This window comes from Antechinus flavipes, chromosome 1, assembly GCF_016432865.1.
Source record: "Antechinus flavipes isolate AdamAnt ecotype Samford, QLD, Australia chromosome 1, AdamAnt_v2, whole genome shotgun sequence".
Lineage (NCBI taxonomy): Eukaryota > Metazoa > Chordata > Mammalia > Dasyuromorphia > Dasyuridae > Antechinus > Antechinus flavipes.
The window spans coordinates 112654409-112678330 of NC_067398.1; the positions used below are offsets into that span (position 1 = coordinate 112654409).

At 34.3% G+C, this 23922-nt stretch overlaps 1 protein-coding gene across 1 annotated transcript in view; it reads left to right on the forward strand.

Moving 5' to 3' along the window:
- Positions 1–2443: 2443 nt before the first annotated feature.
- LOC127544326 (phospholipid-transporting ATPase ABCA3-like) overlaps positions 2444–23922 on the forward strand; it is a 225225-nt gene continuing 203746 nt past the window's right edge. Inside the window, exons 1-4 of the mRNA XM_051970919.1 lie at positions 2444–2494; positions 3668–3923; positions 7091–7218; positions 8689–8848. Coding sequence (XP_051826879.1) covers positions 2444–2494; positions 3668–3923; positions 7091–7218; positions 8689–8848 — 595 coding nt within the window. The remainder of the gene's footprint in view (positions 2495–3667; positions 3924–7090; positions 7219–8688; positions 8849–23922) is intronic.

Here is a 23922-nt window from a genome sequence, read left to right on the forward strand (position 1 = left end):
AGAGTTAAAGAAATATTTGTCGGACCTATGGTCCTGTCTAAGTAAGGAGGTGGTTCTGGAAGGAATTCAGATGTTATGCCACAGTTCTTTTTAACTGTCCTGACTCAGTTTCCCTATATGAGTTTTCCTTATCTCAGTTTCCTTAACTGTTCTGTCTCAATCCCCTTAGCTGTAAACCCCCCTCTGGGCCATTAAGACTGAGGACCATTTGCTCTAAGGTTATAAATTAGCAAGACAAACAAGAGAGTAGACATCCTGACTCTTTTCTGCCCTCAAGAATTTACAATATCTCTCTAAAATATTCCAAGATACCTCACTGATATCTTTATTTCTGGGTATTCAGACATCCTGTCTCTGGGTTTTTAGGATTTATGGCCTCCCCAATCCTGACAGAAGTTTTCCAGCGCTTCTTACCCCTTCCTTTATTTAGAGAAAAGGTATTTAAGAAGTTGCGGTTCTCCCATTCATTGCTGAAGGCTGGCGGCTGGATGCTGGATGCTGTCCACTGGATTCTTTGAGATGACAGTCTCCTCCAGCCCTGGGACCAACATGGATTCCTTGATCCCAGTATATCTTTATCTCTGTCTGACTGGATAATTTGAGACGAGAGTCCTGTCCAGTCAATTTCACTCTCCCATTAATAAAATATTAAAAACTCTCTAATCTCTCTCCTGCCTCAGTTTCTCCGGCATTACACAGAAGCCTCCTGATAAGGACTGCATAGGAGTGCAGAGGAGGGATCCCGTGTCCTCAGAGGAGCAAGAAGGAGGGGGTTATTTAAAAGGTTAGTATCTAATTTTGATTTCCCTCCAGCAAATTTAAGCAGCATCCTGTAATGCTATTTTAATTTAAATGTTTTAGTTTTGAGATTTTTAAAGCTGAATTTGTCTCTGTTTTTTAAGAGACTGCCTAAGGAAGAATCCTTGGGGACAGACACAAAGGTAGATTGTTCCATTTTGCCACAAGTCTTATTTTCCCAGATTCTATAGTGTCTTGTTTTCTCTTAGGCATCCCTAGAAAGGGAGATGACAGAAGTTCCCTGATTAAGGAGTGGTGCTTTTAGAATGCAGGAATTACCAGTCTGGGTGTCTCCAGACAGAGAATTCTGCTAGAGCATGGAGCTTCCAACAACCCAAATCTTCCACGGTCTTTGGGTGTCCTTGCTATAGAATACACAATAGCAAGAGAAGGCTTACTTCAGCCAGAATTTTGGGGATCCCTGTAACAGGCCACCAAATGTTGAGGTAAGAAGGTTGAGAGATCCCCTGACAGCAATAGGATCCCCTTGGCTGGTTACAGGCTTTGCAAAAGAATTTGCAAACCCTAATGAATACAGGCTTGAGGTTTGTGGCAAGAATGGATTTATTACATTGAGAAGAGAAAATATCTTCATTAGCGGGCAAACTCCTGTTAGGGTTTTTGCTAAAATGGGTTTACACTGAGAAGCAACTCAATGGGCATTCCTGATTAGGAATTAGCAGCAACGGATTGATCACTTTCAGTAATATCAAGTTTGTCTTGGCCTGGATCTGGAGGACCTTTGAATAGGGAGGGGGGAGGGGGGATCATGCCCCTGCCAAGATTTCCAGTTGAATGAGATTACTTATCTGGGAGTTTCCCCTATAGGAGGGTGAGGCCACTCCCAGAGGCTGGGAGGATTTGAGACCCAGGACCATCCTTCCCCCCAGATTCCTTTCCAACCTTTCCCCTCCCTCCCTTCTTACCCCCAGATTGAAGGGGACACAGTTCACATCACATTGACTTAGTAAATTAACATTATCTATCTTGTATAGCATTTTTATTTATGTTTATTACATTTTTATTTCTTTATGTTGTATTATTTATTTCATTAAACATATCACATTATAGAATAATAATACTCTGTTACAGTCATGTATCATAACTTATTCAGCCATTTCCCAATTGGGCATCCACTCAATTTCCAGTTCTTTACCACTCCAAAAAGAACTGCTGCAAACATTTTTGTAATATGTGGTTCCTTTTCCCTCTTTTTGTGTGTGAGGCAATCAGGGTTAAGTGACTTGCCCAGGTTCACAGAGCTTAGTAAGTGTTGTATCTAAGATCACATTTGAATTCAGGTGTTCCTGACTTTAGGGCTAGTGCTCTATCCATAGCACCATCTAGATACCCTTACTTTTCCCTCATTTATGATCTCTCTGGGACACATCTCCATTAGTGACATTGCTGGGTCAAAAGGTTTGCACGGTTTTATAGCCCTTTGTGTTAATTTATTTTGAAGAAGCAGGAAAGAACACAAAAGCAGTAAGTAATCTTGGGGAAAGAAGTTTTACAGTAAAACTCTATTATGTCTTATTCCATTTCTTCTTCATTCATGTCCAGATTGTTTATTGAGTGTTTTGTTATTCTTAATATTTTCTCTGGCCCCTAACTAGTGTGAATTTTGTCTCTGGATAGACAAATGATGGTGTTCAAGCAACTTAGACTTCTTCTATGGAAGAATTATATCTTAAAGGTAGGTATAAGCATCTATGAAATCATGGGGCATGACTCAAAAGAGAAAAATTCTATCAAGTCATGCTAGCTGCTTTTTATAGGTAAGGGACTTATATCATGCACCAAGGGAAGGAGGGAAGTTCTTATTTGTTGATTTATCTATTCATCATTTATTGTGCTTTTTCTGTGACAAAAAAAGAAAAAACTATGTTAAATTCTCTAGGAGTTAAAAAAATGAGTAAGACACAGGTATTTTCTGCCTTCAAATAGTTTATGATTTAGTCACAAAGATAAAACAAACCCAAAAATAACTAGAGTATGAAGAGGTATCATAGAAGTACAAAATGCATGCAAATTTAGAGCAGGGAAAAATCATTTGCAGCTGAGAAGAAGAAATTCTGAGAAACCTGAATGATCCTCAAACTGGTCCCTGAATGATGAATAAGGTTTTAATAGGTAGAGACAGGAACAGAGGAAACAAATGAATAGATATGAAAGGTTTCAGGGAAAGATTCTACAAAATCTTGATATTGTGACAATAATTGTGTATAGTATTTTATGTTGTATGTGTATGTAGTATGATCCTCATTTTATAGATGAAAGTAAATCTAAAAGATGTTAAGTGAGCTTCCCAAGGGAGTGAGACAAAAGGATATAGCTAGGACTGAAACTTAAGTCCTTCAGATTCAATGTAATATCCTCTTTGCATGAGTTCACATAAAGGAGAAAACAAAGATAATGAGTTTTAAACTTATATTCCTGAAAAAAAAAATGACATTAGTAGAAATAAGTAAAAATTAGGAAATTAGTAGAAATAAGGAAAGAAAATTGGAATAGCTGGTGTTGATATACCAGAAGATGGAAGGATGATTATGTACATTATTGTCAGGTTAATGAGATAGAGAGGTCATCCAGGCAGTTGGAAATTCATAACAGTAAGTCAAATAAGGAGATAAAGATTTGAAAGTCATTTGCATAGAGATAATAATTGAACCCCCAACAGTAAATGAGATTACCAAAATAGAAACTATAAGGAGGAGGAAGACTAGGGGACATTCTTGGGAAATATATGCATTAAACATTAATGAGGTTTAAGAGAATAAAAGACTTCTCAAGAGAAAAGTGTTTATTGCATATCTTGAATACATCTTGTTTCTTGGATTAACACAGAATTCTCTCATTTCTTTTTTAGAAACGGAACATCCTAGCAACAATCATAGAAATCCTTCTACCATTGTTGTCATTAGGGATTTTAATTTGGCTTCGCCTGATTATTAAGTCAAAAAAATTTAATGCTACCCTGTATGATGACCAATTCATTGATGATCTGCCCACGTTTTTCGAAAATCACTCTGCTCCTTGGGAACTGGTTTATATTCCTTCCAACAGTGAAGTTGTGAAAAATATCACTGAAGAGGTGAAAAAGGCCTTACACAAAAATTTCAGAGGTTAGAAACTGGAGAAAAAGGTAGTGGCTTCAAGTAATATGGTTTTATTAAAGTATCATATTCTTAAGTGTTTTGAGTAATATATAAACCTCATAATCAAAAACTCTGAGAAAAGATTCCAGGCTTGTTATAAGTGTATCTTTGTGAACTGAATAATGCATGGGTTTGACATTCAAATCAACAGATTTCTTAGCCCTATTTATATCAGAATGTGTATGTTCACTGAGGATAGTCTGGGAGAGTATCTTAAATAAATTGGAGTTGAACCTTAGTTGGTGAGAATCCTTGATAAGATATGAACTAAAACATTAAGCAGAGAAAAAAAGCTGAAAAAATTCATTTACTTCAAGGAAACAGCCTGGTTACTTCTGATTCTTCTTGGGCTTCCTGGAGGCATGCTAAGTGAGGAGATCAGAATAGTCTTTCTCTTGCATTTATTTGCTTTTGTTTCTTAGTGTTACTTAAGCATGGATTTTACACCACATTAATTTCCCAGTACTTTTTCCTTGCTTGTTTTCTTATATTAAAAGATTTAATTAAATTTAATTAAAATATTAAAATATTTTGTTCTAAGGATGCACTCACTTTCTTTTACCACTTAAGAAAAAAAAAAAAAAAAACAACATATTAGGTATTTGTCCATGTTCTCTTCTTTCCTTTTGAGATCAAATACATGTAAAATTATCTATTGCAACTTATTTAGATTGGGAGAACATTACAAACAGCTGATACCATTTTAGCTTTCTTATAGCAAATTTTAATATGCACATGTATTTGTTGAGGATAGCTTTTTGTATTACTATTTAGGTTATTGACATTAAAAGCTTTATATCTTGTAAGATCATAGACAGAGAGTATAGGACCTCAGAGCTATCTAGTAATAAACTTTTACAGACCAAGGTTTACAGACTTACTCAAAGTCACAGAGGTACTAAGTTTTAGAATTTGGAATTTGAACCTAGGACCTCAGACTCCAAAAACAGAGCTTTTTCCATTGAATCCAAGTTACCATTGTCTTCTTGATTAGTTAATTCACTGATATTAATGAAGTATTACATAAAAACTTTGCTAGTGCAAGATTGTTCTTTCCACTAAACAACTTTGCTCCTCATGTATGTGCAAGTAACTGGGAAACTTTGTAGTGAGATTATCTTATTAAAATTTCAGATTCAAGATATGTATAAGAAGCAGATGAAAATAGAAAAGATTAAAGAACATTCCTAATGTGAAAATGGTTAAAACATATAAATAGGCAGTTTTCAAAGGAAGAAATCCAAACTATCAATCATTTGAAAAAATTATTCAGATCTCTAATATTTAGAGAAATAAAATTTAAAACAGTTCTAAAGTTCTACCTCTCATTCATCATATTGGCAAAGGTGGTAGAAGAAGAAAATGAGAGTTGTCAGAGGAGCTGCAAGAAAACAGGCATACTAGTACTCTCACTTTTGGTGGACCTGTGAATTGATTTCAATCATTGTGAAAAACAGCATGGAACTATGTTTCAACTAAGTAGTATAGTAAATAGATTAGTCCAGGAATCAAGAAGACTCATTTTCCTGAATTCAATCTGACCTCAGACACTTACTGTGTGACCCTGGGCAAACCACTTTAATTCTGGAGAAGGAAAATTTGAAATTTGCCAAGAAAACCCCAAATGAGGTGATGAAGGATTGGCCACAACTAGTCAATCTCAAAGTTACTAAACTATGCATAATCTTTGACCTAACATTACCCTATTAGGCCTATACTTAAAGGGATTAAAGAATCAAGAAAAGAATCTAGACCTTAAATAATTTGAAATTTTGTTGCATAACCCCATGGTAACCCCAAAGTGGAAACTAAGGGGGTAATATCCAATTGATAAATGGCTAAACAAATTGTAGTGTGTAAATGTATTGTGTGAAATTATAAAGTCAGTAATTTCAGAAGAAACTAGGAAGACTTCCATGATTTGATTCAGTGAAATGAGCAGAACTAGAGAAAGTTTATACAATTATAGCATAATAGAGAAAAAAATAATTGAGACACTTAAAACTCTGATCCCTGCAATACTAAACCACAAGTGCAGAAGACTGAAAATGAAATACTTCCCCACATAGAAGTTCAAGTCTTGCTTTTAGAACCCACGTATTGAGAGACAAGCAACCTAAGAATATCTTCTGACTGCTTAGAACAATTTCAACTTAAATATGAGAACTGTCCTATTCCATACTCATAAAGGATTTTGATTTCCTGAAGGACTGAAGACTATGAGAAGTTGTTTTGGTTGGCATGAGATTGTAACTCTATATACAAAAATATTAAGGTATTACAAGTTGGATTCTAAGGTTAATAGATACATCTATTATAGATACAAATATATAGATATATATGGATATATCTATAAAGATTTATACCATTTGCACACTAAAATATGTTATAATATATAATAAAATATATTTTACATACTAAACCACTGACAACTAAAGGTCCAAAGTAGTTCAAAGTTACAGTTTTAGGGATGCAGATTAAAGAGTGTTGTTGATAGAATTGACTAGAAAAGTGAGGAAAGATTTCTGTTTGAAGCATCCTTCACAAATCTCTCATATCAGTCTCCCAAAAGAATAAATTGTTGGTTGATTGTGGGAAAAGAGAAAGTCTATTTAACCTCCCCAACATAGGAAAAGTCTATTTGCTTCATTCACTTCTCCTGCTCCATATTGGATGCTAGAATTTTTCCTGAAAGTTTTGAGAGTATAATTAGATTAGATATGAGATTGGAATTGATGATGTTCCTAGATAACATTTCTTTCTACCACAAAAGGAGAATTCCCTCTGGGCAATTTTCACAGAAGAATTTTCCAAGTTGGGATTTTTCAGTATTATTGAGGAGACACTGGGAAGCTTTTAGGGGGAAAATTTGAATCAGTTCTTTTTGGTATCTTTCCAGTTTTTATCATTTTTGGTTAAACACAGTTTGGTTAACTACTCCTATGCTGCTCTTATGTTCTGAATGAAATATTGTCCTGGGTATGATGGGAAAGGTGTATAAAACCTTTAAGCTTATGAAATTTTACCTTCCTTGGATGTAAAATAGACTGAAACTCCCATCTCTCTCGAAATAGAAGGGAGACATTGTTTTGGTTAAGCAGGCGGGTCACTAATTGAATTTTCTTTCTCTGCAGTTCGAGGCTTTCTATCAGAGGATGATTTTAAGGATTACATTAAAAAAGCTAATCATTCTTCAAAAGTGTTGGCTGCCATTGTTTTTGACCACATTTTTCTAAAAAGGGATGACCCCTTGCCACTTAAGGTGAGAAAGTCGTATCCAAAGCCCTATTCATTATAATAATTGGTAGTAGCATTTGGAAGAACTTCCCAGATCATCTAGATTACCACTGCTTTTACTTAGATTGTAGATTGACTAAGTAATTCTTAAAGATTTACATAAATATTTCACATTATACTTTTAGACTATAAGCTATTTAGCTAGACTGACAAATAGATTGGAGAATCTAACTACTTCAAATATGTGTGTGTGTGTGTATTTAAAACTAAAATGCACAATAGAAAAAATAAAAAAAGAAAATGAAAAAAATCTGCTTAATAAAGCATGACAGGATTCAAAATATGAAAGTATTTCCATTTCAAGAAAGCATATATAATAAATACTACACATTGTATTCAGAACTGTCCATTTTTTCTTTACTTCTTTATAGGTTTTCTTTTGTTCTCTGCTGTATACTTTTTATTTTTTTATTTCTTCCCCCATCTTCCCCCCCTTCACCATGTCCCTTGGGCAGACTAAAGTTAAACATGGATATATTTATACACACACACACATATATACAACACACATATTTACACACATATATACATACATATATATGTAAATAGATACCTATAATCATATATGCATATGTATATATACATTCATATACATCTAAGATTGTTTTATTCTTGTTTGTCTTCTGTTTCTCTGAAGATGGATAACATACTTCTAAGATCAAAGTGTTTCCATATTTTTCTAAATCTACTAACTCATTATTTTCTGCACCATAGCAATATTCCAATCTTATAGTATCTAGTGGTTTTAAATAGTCTAAAACAATATTAATATGGCTGATATACAATGTGGTTTCTGTATTTTTCTTTTGATTGAATCTTTTTTAACTTTAACTTTGTTCAAGCTAATTTCTAGTTCTAGTGTACTGTGAAAATAGATGTTTGGTATTCATGTCTATCCAGAATCACTTGTATTCAATTGTTTGACTTGTGAGATTAAGTAATCTTGAGCTAGCATTAGTTTGTCATCTCTCAATATTTCAGATCCAGTCTCTTTTTAGAGAGAGGATAAGGACTTTTTTGAGTTTAGATTACTATTTTGGGCATAATTTCTACTTTTGGAAGGGTGTCAGAAAATCATTATTGTTTGGAGTAGCTAGCTTTCCATAGTAGCTAGTTGTCTATGAGGACCCTCAAGCATGAAGTGCTTCTGAGAAATAATTGGGAATGCAGGAAAGAGGGAAATAGCATAGGTAGCCTATTATCTCTACCACTAAGGTGAATATAAGTGAAACTTTTTCATTTGTGACAGAGTATGGTTATTATTCTCTTGACACGGATAGTTCTTAATGATACACTTGGACTGCCTGTAGTCAACCTTTTCCCCTTGACCCCAGTCAAAATTAGTTTTTCATATAAATTTTAAATTTGTTTTCTTTCCAATTTTTTCCCCTGAGTTTCAGCATCTCACGGACACTTTTCTATTTTCTCTTCCTAGGTTAAGTATAGCCTGCGATTTCATCCCTATTCACGGAATCATAAGTTCAGCAGATTTATTTTTGACCCTTTTGAAATGACCTGGAAAACTAGGACACTTTTTCCACTCACTCAACCCCTTGGGCCCAGACAACCCACTCATTCTGATGGAGGAGTTCCTGGTAAGGAGAAACCTTATGTTTGCTTGTTTGAATAATAGTATATTTGCTTTCTGATCTATCTTATTTGAGTGACAATTCCATTTTTTCTAAAGCTTCATTTCTATCATTTTATGGGCACTGACAGAATCACACTTAGAAATAAAATATTGATATATTTTGTTCTTTAAAAATATATAATCACAATGATTTTATTTATTTATTTATTTATTTTACTAGTATAAATGATGGGACAGCTAAGTGGTGCAGGATTAGGCCTTGGGACAGGAAGACTTCAGTTTAATTAGGCTTCAGATACTTACTATTGTGTGGACCTGAGTTAAGTTACTTAACCTCAATTTGTCTCTGTTTCCTCATCTGTAAAAAGGGGTTAGTAATAGCAGCAACCTCCAAGAGTTGTTGTGAAAATCAAATAAGATAAAAATTTATAAAGTACTTAATATAGTTCCTGGAAGTAATAAGTACTATATAAATGCTTAGCTATTTTTAATTGTTAATAGATTTGCAGCATATACTAACCTTCTCTTTTCTTGCTGCATGTAGAAAACAAGAAATGTTGTCAAGGGAATGACATTCTGTGATATAGACTGTAGTTTTTATGTTTTTGTATGTATTTACACTTAAGTGTATATACATACATATATATGAAAAAGAGAATTGTTTCTCATAATTCAAGTTAGTTATGGTTTATAAAGTCACTATGAACACTGATTTTGCAAATGCTGAACTTTGTTTTTAAGAGATTTAATGGTTGAGTTTCTGTTTTCTCAAAAGAATTTAATAAAGGTAGATTGAGGTGCAAAATTATGAGCTTTATCAGTTATTAGCAAGATGTGATCCTATTAACAAAGTGGGTCAAATGGCTACCTCAGGTAAGCCAATGGCCCACAGGAGGAAGCATAGGGTCTTTTTATAAGCATGAGATAAAGAACTGGGTAAGTGAGGAAAATAATACAATTGCTGATAGGACTGGCAGCATCATGTGGATAAAGACATGATGACAAAATGCTTAGTTGGAAATTGGGAATGAGGGGCTAGCAATAACCCCCTCTTTCATGTGATGAAGAAATGTTCGTTGTTTTAGTCCACCTGCAAGGTAAGAGACAGTGGTCCATACTTCTTTGGATAATAGACCAGACATCTTTGAAGGATAGCTTGATGATACAGAGTTAATAGAACAGACTTCCTGGTGATTCACTTGTGCCCCTAAGGGATAACAGATTTCCTTGAGCCATAAATAAAACTAATTAATTAGTAGAACAACTGAACTTTTAAATTTAGCCAATAGGCAAAAAAAAAAAAAAAAAAAAATGGAATCATATAAAACAATACAGAATAGTATCAGTTACAGAATAGAATCAATTATAAAATGATTCAGAATCCATTTGATTTCTTCAATATGAACTCCCTAGTAACATTTACTTAGCACTTTTCAGAGAATTGTCATATACAATATTTGAATTTCCTCTTCCTTTTTCTGGTTGTATTATATTGATGATTTGTTAACTCATCCTTGAATGAAGCTTATCTAACATATGTATTTTCCTTATAAGATATACCATAACCTTCTTTGCATGAGAGACAAATCAGGAGACTATTACAACAAAAATACTAATAAGCCTGAACTAGAGTAGTAGTGGATAGAAGGTGAGAAATGATAAAAGGCTGCAGAAGTAGAATTGACAAGAGTTTAGACATATGGGATGAAAGGCACTCAAGGACTACTTGGAGATTAGGAAACTGTAATCTGAAAGGGTAGAATAGAAGAATAAAATTACAAAAAGGATGGGTTTAGGAGAAAATAATGAATTATGGTTTTGGATATGTTTAGTTTGAAATCTTTTAGGACATTGAGATTGAAATGTCCCAAAGAGACATTTGTCTCCCAAAGAGAGTTATAGATGAAGAACTGTAGTCATGAAAGAGACTAGAAAAATTAGAACTAAATATATAGCTCTTGTAGGCTTCTCTGTGGAGATTATAACTGAAGTTTTGAGGGGGGTCAATAAAGGGAAGAGGGTGAGAATAGTGGAGGAGAAGAGATAAAGGGACAGAAAAAGAAGAGAAGCTAGTTAAAACCCTAGATTGAATTAATAATCTAGTAAAATTAAAGAAAATGCAGAATGGTTAAGAAAACAAAATATAATAACTATGCATACAAGAAACTATTCTAAAAATAAGGACATAGAATGAAATATGACAAGCTAGACTACTGTTTACTATGTATGAGAGGATTCTTTAAAAAGTAAAAGTTATAATCATATTATCATAAAATAAAAAAATTAAGTGTTTACAACATCAAAAGAGATAATCAGGGAATCTAAATTATGCCTAAAGATACCAATAACAAAGAAACAATATCATTACTAAGTATATAGGGACCTAATGGCAAAATATCCAAATTTACAAGGGACAAATAAGTTAACTAAACTGAAAAAAAAAAAAAGGCAGAAAAGCAGTTATTGTTGGAATGTTAATGTTCCTTTCAGACCTAGATAAATCTCACAGAAAGATAAGCAGAAATGAAAATAAAGAACTGAACAAACTGTTAGTGAAGTTAGATTTGAAAAGCAGAATCTTTTAACTAGGAGCATTAAAGAATATAATTATATTTTTATATTATATTGTACCTTTACAAAAACAGACCATGTATTAGGATATAGGAATTATAAGTATATATAAAAAACAAACACATTCTTTACAGAGAGCTTAGTGCAACAAAAATAATAATATAGGGATTTCAAGCAAAAAAAAAAAATTACAGACCTAAATAGAGGCTAAAGTAAAGCTAAAATAAACTAAAGTGATTTTCCTAAAATGAAAATTTTATCATGTCACTTTCTACTCAGTAAACTCCAGTGGCTACTTATTGCTCCCAGGAACAAATCCAAAATCCTTTGTTTAGTATTCAAAGCCCTTCATAGCCTAGCTCCCTCCAGTCTTTATTATTATTATTATTATCATATCTTACTCCCTGGTGTATACTCTTCAATTCAGTAACACTGGCTTCCTGACTGTTTCATGAACAAGACATTACATTTCTCAGCTTGAGAAATTCTCTTTCTGGCTGTCTCTCAAGCTTAAAATGTTTTCACTTCTCCAATCTGACTAGTGATCTCTCCAGCTTCCATTCAGTCTTGACAAAAATCCATCTCCTATAGGAAGTCCTCCCCAACCCCTCTTAATTCCAGTGTCTCTTAATTACTTTCTATTTATCTTGTATATAGCTTAGTTTGTGTGTATTTGTGTGTTTTCTTTCCTATTAGATTGTAAGCTCTGTGAGGGCAGGGACCACCTTTTGCCTCTTTATGATGTATCCTTAGTATTTAGCACTGTGGTAGTCGAAAGCTAAAAATTGGGCAGCTTCAAGTAGAAAGATTTAGAAAAATAACTTTATGAAGGATGATATTATATACTTTCAAAGAAATCAAGAAGAAACAAGTGCAAAACTTGATATGGCTATATCTATATGTATGTATGTATACATGTAAATATGTGTATGTTATTTTTATCTTTCTTGGAGAAGATGGGGAGAGGAAAGGAGGAAAAACAGAATAAAATTAAAAATGCACATCAGAAAACAAAAGAAAACCTACAAGGAAGCACAGAAAAGATTGGTGGTTCTGAACACAATGTGTAGTATGTATTAGATAGGAATTCTTGAAATGAAATTTGAATCCTCTCTATAGTTGTACTGTGGCATGGCAACTTTTTTCTGTTTTATTTTCTTTTCCTATTTTGTATTTAAATTTTAAATCTATTGCATGAGGATGATTTGTTTCCATATCAGTAAGGGGATTTTAGAAACAAGTATTTTATCAGAACTCTTAATATATTTAAGGATCATAGGAAAAGATTAAAATGAAAAATGGTCTGTGGATGGCTTTGTTCTGTTTTAGTATTTTTAGAAGACAAAAATGAGGTGGGAAATCTCATTTGTCAGGAAAATATACTGGAAAAGAAAGGAAGGAGAAAAAATGGAAATGATTGACAATCAAAAATGTGTAAATTAAAGAATATATAATCATAGAGGTAGGAATGGGGGAAATGGGCATCCTATAAATTCCACTTTTATCTAAATCATTTAAAAGAAGATTGAGCACAATTACTTGCATATTGAAGTACATTAAACGTGAACAGGACAAGGTAGGGCTGGAGAATGGGCTAACATGAAGGACAGAAAAAATAAGGTAAGAGTCACAAGCAAAATAGCCAAATGTTAAGGGGAAAAACATGCAGAGAGAGAGTAAAAAGAAAGGAAGAAAACCCCAGTATCAAGAGTTGAAGAACAAGAGGAGATCTGGAAGAAGATGAAATAAGCCATTTCCCTTATAAGATGAAATGTATCAGGCAAACGCCCTCTTTTCCCAGTTTCTTATTTATTAAAAGGGAGATGAATGCAAGGAGAGGGAAATTTCATATAAGAGAACAAGGTCAAAAGAAATACAAAGTTCAGTAGTATCTTAATATCTGGCCTCTTCAAAAATTTGTCAAATTCAGTGTTTGATTCATTTCTATGAGGAAAAAAAAAATGTTTTAGCACTTGAGGCTTGCTTGACACATCACATTTGGTTGTTGTCTTGGTTAGGCAGTAGGGATGTTGAGGTTGACCAATTTTACATACTGCCCAGCCCCTATCTCCTCTGCTATTGCCCTCAGCCATAATCATGCTGCTCCTCCCCAAGGAAGGCAGCTGCGTGCAGGACTGCCATATTGGAGCCCAGGATGCTGAGATCGTGCACTTCTGCTGACTGATCCTGAAATAGTTTCTGCTGAGGAATTGGCTGCAGTGTATATTCTCCTGACTACCAAAACAGTAGTACTGAAAGGAACACGGAGTGGCCAGTGTGCTAAGCAATAGAAGCAACAGTAGCAGGAGCCCAGGTGGCAGTGGAAGCAGAGGATTCCTGTTAGGTACTCCTGAACTCTGGGCAGAGCCAGCACCCTGGGTGGCTGTACATGCAGATCCATAGCTTCCAACTTCATATCCAGGACCCTTTCCAGCCAAGAAAGCTTGGATGGGGTGGGATGGGGAACAGAGTAAAAATAAAATGAAGATTCCTCTTAGAAAGTGAGTTGAGTCAAAAAGGGAGGAGCCTGGCTGGGCTGGCCTAGGCTGGCCTGGGCTGGGCTGGGCTGACTTATTTTCTCTGAAGCTGAAAGTCCTACTTTCTCCTTTGAGGAAATGGGTGGAGAGGAATGGTTAGTTAGGCTGTGGATTGAAGATGTACCATTTATAGGAAAAAATTCATCTTATACTGATTGGGTTTTTAACTCATTATGCTTTCTGGAATCAATTACTGATGAATAGGAGGTATCACTGTAATCATAATTGTGAATTCTAAAGGAATGAACTCACATATTATATGGAAAAGAGAGGCATAATGGATTAGTAGACAGAATCTGACAATACATTGATTATAAGAAGCAAATTTGAAATACAAAGATTTACATAGTATTTAGAAGCCAAATATATTGCATTTTGGCTAAACTCAAAGGAGCAATCAAAATTCAAATAAAAAAAGAAAAGTAAATATTGACAATTAAAAGGGAATAAGGAGACAAATTACATTTGTGTGTGGAAGATAAATGATAAATCAGTTATTTAATATAGATAAATCTAATACCATAGTAACTAAATAATTTTTTTAAAAGTTGGTTGAATTAGAGAAATAGAAAAATAAATGTCTTTCACAAGAACAAACCCTAAAACTTGGAGAAAAAATTTAGAAAGAAATTTATTTGGTAATTAATCTGAAGAAAGCAAGCTAGAAAGGGTGTGGCTCTTATTTATTGTCTCTGAAGTTTACATTGTATAAAATTCATTAAAAACACCACATAAGAATTTTCAAAAACCTCACTAAAACAAAACATTTCCCATATAAAACCTTAATAGTTAGAGAACTTAATTTGTTTCTTTTAGAACGAGTTAAATCTAACAAAAATATAAAAAGTTATTAAGTATTTGAGTAGAACAGAAAACTTTGAGATGATAGATCTCTGGTGATTGCTAAATGGGAATAGAATGGAATTATATACATTCCAAATGTGCATGATACCTTTATCAAAAATTATCAAAATTGAGCACACATTGAGTAATAAAAAAAAAAAACCTTACCAAAACATGTAGAAAAGAAACAAAATAATAAATACTAAAGATATATTTACTAATCACATTACAATAAAATTATATTCAATAGAGAACCCCTAAAGAAAAGAATAATTTGAGATTAAATAACTATTTAAATTGAGATTAACTGTTAAAGAACTATTGAGTCAAAGAACAAAATTGTTCAAATAGTAAAAAATTTCATCAAGAAAAGAACCGCAATGAAAATATATACCAAGGGAGCCAAGATGGAGGAGAATAGACATGGCTGTATCTGACCTTCTCTGACCTTCTCTCAAACCAACAGCAGATTAAGCCTCTAAACTGATTTTGAAGTGAGAGAATCCACAAATATTTGGAGAACAATACATTCCTAAAGAAGATACTTTAGAAGAATTTCAGAACAGGTTTATTTCAATCAAGCAGGGGGAGAGGCCACTGAGCCTAGACTGCAGTGTAGGGATCCTGGGGCAAGGAGCAAAGAATTCTTAAGAACTATATCTCTGTTATGGGTATATTTTAAAAGTATGAACATAATTTGATTTTTGTGATAATATGAAAAAGAAACGCGGTGGAAAGGGAAAAAGAGGAAAATGAGGAAAATTGCATCTCACGAAGAGGCAAAGAAGACCTATTATAATTGAGGGAAGGAAAGGAGGGGGGTGAACATTGTGTGAATCTTACTCTCATTAAACTTGGCTCAAAGAGAGAATGTCTGACATAATTGGTTTCACAGAAAAATTTGTCTCACCTTATAGGGAAGTGGGACGAAAAGAAGAGGGGCTATAAAGGGGGAGGGTGGTTTGAGGGAGGTGGTGATCAGAAGCAAAATACTGGGGAGGAGGAAAGGGGAAAAGAAAAAAGAAAAGGAAAACTTGGGGTAAATGAGATGGTAGGGAATACAGAATTAGTATTTTAACTGAATATGAATGGAATGAACTCTTCCATAAAATGGAAGTAGATAGCAGAGTGTATTAAAAGCCAGAATGCTACAATATGTTGTTTACAAGAAACACATTTAAAGCAGAATGATACATACAGAATAAAGGTAAAACATTGGAGCAGAACCTATTATGCTTCAGGTGAAGTAACAAAAGCAGGAGTTGCAATCCTGATCTCAGATCAAGCAAAAGTAAACTATATCTTGCTAAAGAGTACAATAGATAATGAAACAATATCAATGCTAATAAATAAATATATATATATGTATCAAGTGGTATAGCATCTAAATTTCTATAGAAGAGCTGCAAGAAGAAATAGCAAAACTGTAATAGTGGGACCTTGCTCTCTCAAAACTAGATAAATTGAACCACAGAATAAATAAGAAAAAAGTTAAGGAGGTAAAGAGAATTTTAGAAAAGTTAGGTAGGATAGATCTTTGGAGAAAATTGAATGGAGATAGGAATTTACTTTTTTCTCTATGGTTCATGGAGCCTATACAATAATTGGTCATGTGTTAGGACATAAAAACCTCAAAATAAGTGCAGAAAGGCAGAAATAGTAAATGTAAATTTTCAGATTATAATGCAATAAAAGTCACATGTTATGAAAGACTAGGGGAAAAGAGACCAAAAATTAATTGGAAGCTAAATAATCTAATCCTAAAGGATGAATGGTTGAATTCTCCAATTGATAAATAGTAAAAGGACATGAAGAATTTTCAGATGAAAAAATTGAAACTATTTCTAGTTATGAAAAGATGCTCCCAATCACTATTGATCAGAGAAATGCAAATTAAGACAGCTCTAAGATAACACTACACACCTGTCAGATTGGCTAAGATGACAAGAAAAGATAATGATGAATATTATAGGAGATGTGGGAAAACTGGGACACTGATACATTGTTGGTAGAACTGTGAACAGTTCCATTCTGGACAGCAGTTTGGAACTATGCTCAAAAAGTTATCAAACTGTGCATACCCTTTGATCCATCAGTGTTACTATTGGGGATATATCTCAAAGAGATCTTAAAGAAGGGAAAGGGACCCAAAATGTGCAAAAATGCTTGTGGCAGTCCTTTTTATAATGGCAAGAAACTGGAAACTGAATGGCTGCCCATCAACTGGAGAATAGCTGAATAAATTATGGTATATAAATGTTATGGAATATTATTTTCTGTAAGAAATGACCAAGAGGATGATCTCAGAGAGGCCTGGAGAGACTTATATGAACTGATACTAAGTGAAATGAGCAGAACCAGGAGATTATTATACACGGCAACAACAAGACTATACGATCATCAATTCTAATGGATGGCTGTCTTCAACAATGAGTTGATTCAAACCAGTTCCAATTGTCCAGTAATGAAGAAGCCATCTACACCCAGAGAGAGGACTATGGGAACTGAGTATAGACCACAACATAGCATTTTCACTCTTTCTTCTGTTGTTTGCTTGCATTTTTGTTTTTCTTAGGTTTTTTTTTTCTTTCTAGATCTGATTTTTCTTGTGCAGCAGGATAATTGTATAAATATGTATACATATATCAGATTTAACATATTTAACATTGGACTACCTGCCATCTAGGAGAGGGGATGGGGAAAGGAGGGGAAAATTTAGAACAGAAGATTTTGCAAGAGTCAATGCTGAAAAAATTACCCATGCATATGTTTTGTAAATAATAAGATATAATAATAAAACAATTAAATCTTATAATTTAATGATTATTTTAAAAAGCATGAATGGGTGAAACAACAAATCATAGACACACTTCATCCAAGAGAATGACAAAAATGTAACAACATTGCAAAATTTGTGGGAGCCAAAGCAGTTATTAAGGAAATTTTTATATCTCTAGATGCTTACTTGGATAAAATAGAGAAAGAGAAAACCATGAATTGGGCTTTCAACTAAAAAAAGTGAGAAAAAGAACAAATTAAAAACCTTCAATTAAATAACAAATGTTGAAATGCTGAAAGTAAAAGGGGAGATAAAGTTGAAAGTAAGAAAACTATTGAATTTTAATAAATAGAACTTAGAGTTGGTTTTATGAAAAAACCAACAAAATAGACAAATCTTTAGTTAATTTGATTAGAAAAAGGAAAGAAAAAAATCAAATTGCTAGTCTCAAAAATGAAAAGGGAGAACTTTCCACCAATGAAGAAGAAATTAGAGCAATAATTAGAAGTTATTTTGCCCAACTGTATGTCAATAAATGTGATAATTAAAGTGAAATGTAGTTGAATATCTACAAAAGTATAGATGCCCAGATTAACAGAAGAGGAAATAAATTACTTAAATAGTCCCATTTTAGAAAAATAAATAGAACAAGCTATTAAGCAACTCCCTAAAGAAAAAATCTCCAGGGCCAGATGGATTTATATGTGAATTCTATCAAACATTTAAATAATAATTAATTCCAATACTATATAAACTATTTGAAAAAATAGGAAAAGGAATCCTACCAAATTCCTTTTATGAGACAAATATTGTGCTGATAGCTAAACCAGGTAGAGTCAAAACAGAAAAAGAAAATTATAGACCAATTTCCCTAATGAATATTGATGCACAAATCTTAAATAAAATATTAGCAAAGAGATTACAAAAGGTCATCCCCAGGATAATACACTATGACCAAGTAGGATTTATTCCAGGGATGCAAGTTTGGTTCAATATTAGGAAAACTATTAGCATAAGTAATTATATCAATATATCAATAATCAAACTAGCAAAAATCATATGATCATCTCAATAGATGGAGAAAAAGCATTTGATAAAATCCAACATCCATTCCTAATAAAAAATAGTAGAGAATATAGGAATAAATGGACTTTTCCTTAAAATGATGAGTAGCATCTATTTAAAATCCTCAGCAAACATCATAAACTAGAACGATTCCCAATAAGAACAGGAGTAAAACAAGGTTGCCCACTATCATTATTACTATTCAATATTGTATTAGAAATGATAGCTTTCATTCTGGAGAGCAATTTGGAACTATGCTCAAAAAGTTATCAAACTGTGCATACCCTTTGATCCAGCAGTGTTACTTCTGGGCTTATATCCCAAAGAAATACTAAAGAAGGGAAAGGGACCTGTTTGTGCTAAAATGATTGTAGCAGCCCTATTTGTAGTGGCTAGAAACTGGAAAATGAATGGATGCCCATCAATTGGAGAATGGCTGGGTAAATTGTGGTATGGAATATTATTGTTCTGTAAGAAATGACCAGCAGGATGAATACAGAGAAGCTTGGAGAGACTTACATGAACTGATGCTAAGTGAAATGAGCAGAACCAGGAGTCATTATATACTTCAACAACGATACTGTATGAGGATCTATTCTGATGGATGTGGCCATCTCCAGTAATGAGATGAACCAAATCAGTTCAAATAAAGCAGTAATGCTTTATTTGCTTTGTTTTGGCGGAGCCAAGATGGTGGAGCAGGCACACACGACTCTCTAAGCTCCTCTCATTACCCTCATAACCAACTATTTAATCCAGCCTCAAAAATAGCTCTTCACTGCTGAAATTCATGAAGATTAGAAGCACTACAACTTACCAGCTGAAGTCAATTTGGAAGATCGCCAGGAAAGGTTTGTCCTGAGGGGCCAGGAACAGACTAGCACAGGCAGGGAGAGGCTAGCATCCTGAGCAGACCAGGCAGGGGTGATCTCTGTGGCTAGAGAAGTCATAGGGACCACTCTGCTATAGGCTAACTGCTCTGCCTTGACTACAAAGCAGTAAACTGGCAGAAAAATTAAAGCCTAAAACAGAGGGTCCTCTTAAAAAATGCCAGAACCTAACGAGATCTGGCTGTAACCTCTCAAACCCGGAAGAGACTCAAGCAGATTTTACCGCAGCCCTGCGGCCACATCCAGCAGTTCGGGGTTTTTGCGGGGGCAGTTATTAATCTGCATGGCAAGGGGGCACAGCCTGGGCAGCCTCTAATCGGCACAGTGGGGGGCTCCGCCTGGGGCAATAGAACCTCCCCAGCTAACTGTGCTTCCTGGGCAGACACTTCTGGTCCCTACAAATCCATTCACTGCTCAGCTGCTAATACCCATACTCTGCCCTGCAGACCTGAGTTACTTTCGGGTGGGGAACTCTTTCCCAGAGCATTCCAGTACCTCCCTGCTTTTTGTAGCCAGTTGGCAGGACAGCTACCCGTCCATATACCTTTCACTGTTCTGCAGAGGAAGCTGGTAACCTCCTGGCTCTGAAGGCAGACTTTACAGGCATTAACAAAATGAGTAAAAAAAAATCAAAAGAACGATTGATAGTTTCTACACAGAAAGAGAACAGCTTTTCAACCCTGAAGAGACTAATAGCAGACAATCTCCAGACGATTGTTGGTCTCCAATGCAAAAGGCTCTCCTAGAAGAGACTATTAAAAACCTTAAAAGAGAGCTAGAAGAGAAATGGGGAAAGGCACATAACTCACTAAAAGAAAAATTTGATAAAGTGGAAAAAGAAAACAACTCCCTGATATGTGAATTGGAAAAGGTAAAAACTCCCAAGAAGTGCAGGGAAACAGAATTTGCAAATTGGAAAAAGAAAATGACTCACTTAAAAAAAAAAAATTAGTGAAATGGAAAAAAATTCCATAGAGCAAAACAACTCAACTGGACATATACAAAAAGAAGTAAAAAAAGCTAATGAAGAAAAGAACTCACTAAAAATCAGAACTGAACAAATAGAAATGACTGGTTCATTGAGACATCAAGAATCAGTCAAGCAAAACCAAAAAAATGAAAGATTGGAAAAAAATGTCAAATATTTACTTGGGAAAACAACAGACCTGGAAAATAGATCTAGGAGAGATAACCTGAGGCTCATCGGACTGCCAGAAAATTATGATGAAAAAAAAGAGCCTAGATGCTATTTTACAGGAAATCATCAAAGAGAACTGCCCAGAAGTAATAGAACCGGAAGGGAAAATAGGCGTTGAAAGAATTCATCGAACACCTGAAAAAGACCCTAAAATAAAGACTCTGAGGAATATTGTGGCCAAACTTCAGAATTTTCAGACTAAAGAAAAAATTTTACAAGCAGCCAGGAAAAAACAATTCAAATACTGAGATGCCACAATAAGGGTCACACAAGATCTGGCTGCCTCAACATTAAAGGATCGCAGGGCCTGGAATCCGATATTCCGAAAGGTAAAAGAACTTGGAATGCAGCCAAGAATAAACTACCCAGCTAAGCTGAGTATTTTTTTTCACAGAAGAAGATGGACATTTAATGAAATAGAGGAATTCCATCTGTTTCTAAGGAAAAAACCAGACTTAAAAAAAAAATTTGATCTCCAATGACAGGAATAAAGAGAAGTAGAAAAAGGTAAAAGGAAATCTTGAGAACTGTATTTCTGTTGTGAATATACATAAAAACCATATGTATAATTTGATTTTACCGATATAACATAAAAAAGGGAAGTAGAAATGGAAAGGGGATATTGTCAGAAAAAGGGAAGAAGGGAGATAAAAAGAGGGAAACTACATGCGACAATGAGGCAAAGGAAAGCTATCATATATGAGGGAACTTAGATCTCATCAGAGTTGGCTCCAAGAGGAAACAATTGACATATTGTTTTACAGAGATTCTTCTCTCACTTCATTAAAAAGTGGGAGAGGAAAAGGGAGAAGGAAAAAGAGTAATAAGGGAAGGGTACAAGAAAGGGGAAGGGATTCAAAGGGAGGAGGGAGGCATACTAAAGAGGGAGAGCTGCGTGACGTTAGTGGGACCAATAAGTTTAATACTGGGGAAGAAGGGAAGGAGGGCAAGAAAAAGAAAATGGTCAAAGGATATGAACATACAATTCTCAGACGAAGAAATTGAAACTATTTATAAACATATGAAAATGAATGGATACCCATCAATTGGAGAATGGTTGAGTAAATTGTGGTATATGAATGTTATGGAATATTATTGTTCTGTAAGAAATGACCAGCAGGATGAATACAGAGAAGACTGGCGAGACTTACATGAACTGATGCTAAGTGAAACGAGCAGAACCAGGAGATCATTATATACTTCAATAACGATACTGTTTGAGGATGTATTCTGATGGAAGTGGATCTCTTCGATAAAGAGAACTTTAATTGATCAAAGATGAACAGAAGCAGCTACACCCAAAGAAAGAACACTGGGAAATGAATATAAATTGCTTGCATTTTTGTTTTTCTTCCGGGTTATTTATACCTTCTGAATTCAATTCTCCCTGTGCAACAAGAAAACTGTTCGGTTCTGCACACATATATTGTATCTAGGATATACTGTAACCTATTCAACATGTAAAGGACTGCTTGCCATCTGGGGGAGGGCGTGGAGGGAGGGAGGGGAAAAATCGGAACAAAAGTGAATGCAAGGGATAATGCTGTAAAAAATTACCCTGGCATGGGTTCTATCAATAAAAAAATTATTAAAAAAAAAACAAAAAACAAATAAAGCAGTAATAAATTGAACAGCTACACCCAGCAAAAGAACTCTGGGAGATGACTATGAACCACTACATAGAATTTCCAATCCCTCTATTTTTTTGTCTGCCTACATTTTTGATTTCCTTCACAGGCTAATTGTACACTATTTCAAAGTCCAATTCTTTTTGTACATCAAAATAATTGTTTGGACATGTATACTTATATTGTATTTAATTTATATTTTAAGATATTTAACATGTATTGGTCAAACTGACATCTGGGGAAGGGGGTGGGAGGAATGAGGGAAAAAATTGGAACAAAAGGTTTGGCAATTGTAAATGCTGTAAAATTATCCATGCATATAACTTGTAAATAAAAAGCTATATATTAAAAAAAAAGAAATGATAGCTTTGCCAATAAGAGAAGAAAAAGAGATTAAAGCAATTAGAGTAGGTAACGAGGAAACCAAAATTATCAATATTTGCAGATGATATGATGGTATACTTAAAGAACCTTAGGGAATCAATTAAAAAAACTACTAGAAACAATTCACAACTTTAGCAAAGTTGCAGTATACAAAATAAATCCACATAAATCATCAGCATTTTTACATATTACCAACAAAGTCCAGCATCAAGAGATACAAAGAGAAATTCCATTTAAAATAACTATCAATAATATAAAATATTTGGAAATCTATCTGCCAAGGAAAAGTAAGGAACTATATGAACATAACTACAAAACACTTTCCACACAAATCAGATCTACTCAGTTGAAAAAATATCTAGTGCTCATGGATAGACTGAGCAAATATAATAAAAATGACAATACTACCAAAATTAATCTACTTATTTAGTTCCTTAACAATCAAACTCCCAAGAAATTATTTTTTTAATAATTATAACTTTTTATTGACAGTACATTATGCATGGGTAATTTTTTACAACATTAACCCTTGCACTCACTTCTGTTCTGATTTTTCCCTTCTCTCCCTTTAACCCCTCCCCTAGATGGCAGGCAGTCTTATACATGTTAAATATGTTACAGTATATCCTAGATACAACATATGTGTGCAGAATCGAACAGTTCTCTTGTTGCACAGGAAGAATTGGATTCAGAAGGTAAAAATAACCTGGGAAGAAAAACAAAAATGCAAACAGTTTACACTCATTTCCCAGTGTTCCTTCTCTGGATGTAGCTGATTCTGTCCATCATTGATCAATTGGAACTGAATTATATCTTCTCTTTGTCAAAGATATCCACTTCCATCAGAATACATCCTCATTCTGCTCATTTCACTTAGCATCAGTGCATGTAAGTCTCTCCAAACCTCTCTGTATTCATCCTGCTGGTCATTTCTTACAGAACAATAGTATTCCGTAACATTCATATACCACAATTTACCCAACCATTCTCCAATTGATGGGTATCCATTCATTTTCCAGTTTCTAGCCACTACAAAAAGGGCTGCTACAAACATTTTGGCACATACAGGTCCGTTTCCCTTCTTTAGTATTTCTTTGAGATATAAGCTCAGTAGTAGCACTGCTGGATCAAAGGGTATGCACAATTTGATAACTTTTGGGGCATAATTCCAGATTGCTCTCCA